Raw genomic sequence first — 5,531 nt, 5'->3', positions numbered from 1 at the left:
GCATTGGCGATCCTGGTCGTAGCTCAGAGTTACTCCACTGGACCTCCAGTGAATTCATGCGCCTCGATGGCTCCAGACCCGAGTGCTGATGCCCACGGAGCTCCAGCACAAACAACGCCTCCTCCCTACGAAGTGACAATAGACGTGCCCTGCAACGGTTACGTGTCTTCAAGAAAATACAGAAGTAAGGCTAAACACGTTTTGCTCACGCTTTTTGTGAATGAAGACAAGTAACGTTTTTGTCAAATTCTAGTGACTCTAAGACCTACTAACAGATCATACGAAATTGAAGGCTTTCTATGCCAAGTGCGCAAGGCTGACGGGTCGGATACAACGGCCATTGGCACGTTTGCCAATTTCAACCCCAAAAGCAAAGCTAAACACTTGGCTTGCAACTCTCCCAAGGTGTCGTAGTAAATGACTCAATAGGTAAAGATCTAACAACGTTTTACCTCAGGGAGCCGTCACTCACAGAAACGAAGACGGAGTTCACAAGTTTCAAGCCATGTGGAAGGCACCATCGAGCATACCGAACTACAACTTGAGAGCATTGTCAGTATTCAAGATCATTAGTTTATTGCCACTTTAATTCAGCAACTATCTAAACTCTATGTTTCACTATACAGCTGCACAGTCGTGGAGCACAAAGACACTTATTGGTTGAAAATTCCGTCTGCCTACTTCACAGCTGCAAAGAACAAAACAAACAGTAAGATCGCTACCCAAAATTTAAAAAATGAAATCATCCCTACAATAAACGTCGGGATTTTGTCTAGATTGTGTGCACGGGCAGTGCGTGGCACTCAACGGCACGACCTCACGCTGCAGGTGTGAAGCAGGATACGCTGGTCCGACGTGCGAATCCGGTAAGCGTAACTTCTAATAATCACATAATTAATTAACACGTGCACAACTCATTGTTCCTTTTTGCGTGCTCGTTTCGTTCTAAGTTCGCTCAGATGCAAGTCCGCCACCGAGAAGCGGTAAGACAAATGAGACATTCAACAACGTCGCTTTGAGTCTCTACTAGAGCAACCTGTTGACCTTTCAGATGATTGCAACGAGTTTATGAGAAAATGGGCCGCCAAACTTGATGAATGTCAGTTGTTGGGCGAGTATAAGAAGCAGATGGTGAAGACTTTATCTCCTAGAAACACCAATTCCCGAGATCACGATGATGACTCTGATGATGATGACACTTCTGATGATGACACTTCTGATGATGACACTTCTGATGATGACACTTCTGATGATGACACTTCTGATGATGACACTTCCAATGATGACACTTCTGATGATGACACGTCTGATCATTCTGATTCTGATTCTGATGATGACAAGTAGCCTGAGCAGGAGGTGAACTCACTTGACTTATCATGACATTCAGTTTGTGTTCATGTAGTTGATTGCACTTCCAAAATGTTTGCTTGACGATTGCACTCTGACAAGTTACTGTGTACAGCTGCAGGCAGCTATAGTAAAACGATGAATGATTGCTCAGCAATGGCATGCAATACGTTGTACATTGTGCACTCGGTAATTATCTCACTAACTAAGTCACATAAAACGGGCACTCCTGCAAAAGCTTTAACGAAGTTGAGTACATAACAATTCGAGAATTTTTATCACGTGATGCTACAAGCGTGGTTCCAATGATGTCCGATATTAGCCTCGTGAAGCCAAACCCTACCAGCCTTAACGTAATAGGTCTGGGGAATTAAAGTTGACAGCAATAATTACCTTTCAGTTGAAGAGACTAAAGCCTCTTTAGTGGTCGGCATTAATACGTAGCTAAAGAGAATGATTATAGCACGCGTTCACGTCACCGGAGGTAACACGATATCCTTCGTATGCAATTAGTCACCATACTCTAGCACATACATTTACAGCGTGGAAGAAGGCGTAAACGGTACTAATGTCAGAAAGAAATACGGTTTATGAGTACACTTTACGGACATCGAAATCGACGACCGGTCCTATGCAACACCGCGTTGTGTGAATTCTAGTGATATAACATGAGTTGGTAGCGTTGACACGATGTCACTGATGAAAACCGATGATGAAATGCAGCTAGCAACTAGTCGATATTTAGGCAACGTTTGCGCTGCAACGCTTGCAATGCCCAAACAAAAGCTATACCTCCGCCCGGCGCTTGCATACCGAAGGTCTGGACACGCGAGACCATCGTATCTCCGTGACGTGTAGTCGCGCGTGCTCTGTATGCATTCTTGTTGACCACTAAAGAGGTATTTAGTTTCGCGGAATGCAGGAGTGTAATTAGTGTAAGAACGACAACCTCAAAGGAAATTCCCAAACCCTTACCCACCGCAGGTATTATATGGCGGGTACGGTCTGGCTACGCGAGACTAGTCAGGAATTAGCGCAGATTTGTTCCGTTTGGCAATTTGTGCAAGAGTAATGTCAGTGATGACGACACGATCTTGCGCAAATAATGTCCCTAGGATATTACACGCTCACTTCTAGAGATTTTATTCAGGGAAGTCTAAATTCGAGGCTTTACATATCCTCCCAAATTTGAGAACAAAAATAGTGTCCCCTACTGTTCTTAGTACGACAAAACTTACAAACAATGGTAGGTGTTTTTGTGGAGGGCACATCTCGACAAGTTATGTACACAGTATATGTAGGTATGTATCTATAGTCAGATATTGCATGGTTGCTAGAATGTCAAAATTGCTCCAAATGTCAACAAGAAAGTCTCATGCATTGGGGCAGATTGAATAAGTTAATTTAAAATAATTTCTAAACAAATTTAATTAGGACGGTCTGTTTCATTCTAGCTAGACTTTTGGAATTGACTAGCTAGAAAGGAACAAAATTGCGATGTTGGCCCTGACCTAGTTTATCTCTAGGGAAACTTGCACCAATTACTAATAGGAAAACTTGCAACAATTACTAAAACTTACTGAAAGAAAGATACAAGGCCTAATATCTTCCTGCAGAAAGCTTAGGGTCCAGCCAGCCACAGAAGCAGAGAAGGGGCCACGAGTTGTGCAGATGATTCCCCGTATGTCAACGAAGCGTTACCTCTGCTCGCATTTGGAAGTATCCTCTAAGTTCAACCGTGTCACGTGCTTTTAACGCACTCAAAATTTAGCTAAACATGATCTATGAACTAACCTTTTATATAAATGTCTTCTTTTGAGGCTCAGTGATTCAAGGGACACATAAATTTTGCTACTTGCGTGGTACTGTTTGCCGCCCCAGTTTGCTCTAATCAATAAATCACAACTTGCCACCATATTTCTCACCGTTCTTACCTTGAAAAATGTACAGGCATCGGTTTTCCTTACTAGCAAACAATCAGCTGCAGGGTATCGGTGTACAGAGCTGACGATTTATACGAGTGTTAACCACGCCCACACAGGAAATTTATGTTCTCTTTACGGTAAAAGTCTTCAGTAAACGGTTGCAAATTGTTGTGTTATAAAGTGTTTGCTTTCATCTGAGAGATCGTTGAATTTTGTCTTGTAATACAGTGAGTACATTGAAAAACGAACAATAAGCGGTCTCTTTCCTGTTTGCGCCAAAAGCCATTAAAGTGACTGGGAGAAATAGTTGTTTTTACAATATTCTAATTGCGTGTGAGGTGTCACTGTTATAAGTCTGTTAAGATAAAATAAACTATTTGTAAACTGAGAAGGTTTTCCTTTCTAACTGAAAGCATTGTTACAATTTAATACAGGAGCTGATCTACATGGTGGTATTGCAAGCACGTTCTCCTCTTTAGGAGCGCCCTCAATTGCTTATATATATATATATATATATATATATATATATATATATATATATATATGTAAGTATAATATTTCTGTCTGCATTGGCAAGATTTATCCTTCGCATTTCAAAATAGTAAATGTGAGAGTGTGGACTGACCCCATCCGGAATAAATATGTAGCTAGTAATTTGTAGCTAAGACGTAATAGCTGTAATAAGCTCAATGCCTTTCGCCTGACGGATGCCTCTAACTGCAGTGCATATGTATTCCTGCAATTAATTGGATGGCATGTTGTGGAGAAACAGTAAATGAGTATCACCTCTGCTATTTCTATTCTTAAAACCTAACAGACCTATTATTAAAGACGTTGTTAGCGACATTCCTGATGATCGGTATGATGTAGTGTCTGGCGTTGTTGAAAATAGAAATACAATCATCGTCTTTACATTCGATCAGCCACATGAAAAAACGAGAGTTTGGAAATTTATCTACGAACTTATACTTTGAACATGGACAAGATTGTCAAGTCCTGACCTTGTCCCTTCCTATTTAAAAGTATCAAATTATGCTCTAAAAACCTACCATTTTAGATTTGCGCCCAAAATTCATACAAGAAACTGATCTAGGTATCCCGTATGTGGCGTGACCTTCCTTCGCCAGACTTCCGTTTACTCGTTACGCACGCAAGCTTTGGTAAAGGCTAAACGAGAGCCGTTAGAGTATACGCTAGCGATACATTATGCCGAGTTTTGTCTTTCAAACGCCTATCTATAGGATGTTAGAACCAAAATTAACGTGCTCTAAAGCCGTCGTCACGAGGTGTAATATCCCACCTATGTTTAAAATAGAAGAATGGAAGGCGCCGTTGTACGGGCTTCAAACTTAGCAGTTACATTCAACCAATCATAGAGAACAACGCCTTAGCTCATTTCCATATTTTCCTTGCACGTGATCGGAATGGCGTCTGGATCGACACGGCGCTCTGGGCGCGCATCAAAAGCCCCCACTCGTTCTGAGTTTGTTGATCCCGACTACCTCCTGTTTTTGAGAGATGAAGGAGAAGGCGCCGAAGATCTAAGCGCCCTTGATCGTCGGGATAGCGACCCGGAACTAGACGACCCTCTCCAGCTTATTTTTGACCGTCAAATGTGTCCTGACGACGATGTCTGGCGATAGTTCAGAATAGGAGAGGTATTGTTTTGTAGTCCATTGTTTCGTCTAGACGTGCTTGGACTGCAGTTTTGTTACTCAACGGAATATTTTTCAAACACGTTACACTTTCGTCGGCTTTGTTTGTGACAACGAAAGTATGCGAGAATGCAACCGTTTAGCCTCGAACTTTCAGACCAGAGAGCGCGCGAACTCTAGTCTGGACCAAGTGGATAATAAAATGATTTCGGAAATAGCCTTCTAAGCCAATCAGCTCCTTACAACCGGAATGTCGGTTGTAAATTCTGATTGATTTAGCAGTAATTGGTTATGCTAGGTGCACTAACGCTGATTGCGCGCGTGTGAAATGCTTGTGGGCAGCTAAGTGCACGCTGGAGCGGTGATGAAGACTCTGGTGCAAGCACACTTCTTACTTCTAGTTTCAGCAAGCCTGCTGTGACAGCACATGCAATGCAGCGTCGCTAACCCATCACCTTTGATAACTGGTCGAGCAGTAGTTTCGCCAGTCGAGCGGTTAGACTAGCTAGCGGTCTGCCGAAGAATCAAAGAGTCGTTGTTTTATGCCGTCCACCAAGATTTCGCCGCAACACGGCAGACGTCTTTTCTTTGTTCGTGAGATCTC

At 42.5% G+C, this 5,531-nt stretch overlaps 1 protein-coding gene across 1 annotated transcript in view; it reads left to right on the top strand.

Annotated features, from left to right (window-relative positions):
- Positions 1-1,551, top strand: part of LOC134194201 (putative defense protein 3) — a 1,592-nt gene extending 41 nt beyond the window's left edge. The window contains exons 1-7 of the mRNA XM_062663129.1: positions 1-184; positions 254-405; positions 458-552; positions 627-709; positions 777-866; positions 951-983; positions 1,052-1,551. The exon at positions 1-184 is cut by the window's left edge and continues 41 nt beyond it. Coding sequence (XP_062519113.1) covers positions 1-184; positions 254-405; positions 458-552; positions 627-709; positions 777-866; positions 951-983; positions 1,052-1,344 — 930 coding nt within the window. The 3' untranslated portion in view covers positions 1,345-1,551. The remainder of the gene's footprint in view (positions 185-253; positions 406-457; positions 553-626; positions 710-776; positions 867-950; positions 984-1,051) is intronic.
- Positions 1,552-5,531: the final 3,980 nt, after the last annotated feature.

Source organism: Corticium candelabrum, chromosome 18 (assembly GCF_963422355.1).
Source record: "Corticium candelabrum chromosome 18, ooCorCand1.1, whole genome shotgun sequence".
NCBI classification, from domain to species: domain Eukaryota; kingdom Metazoa; phylum Porifera; class Homoscleromorpha; order Homosclerophorida; family Plakinidae; genus Corticium; species Corticium candelabrum.
This window is presented reverse-complemented; position numbering and strand designations above follow the sequence as displayed.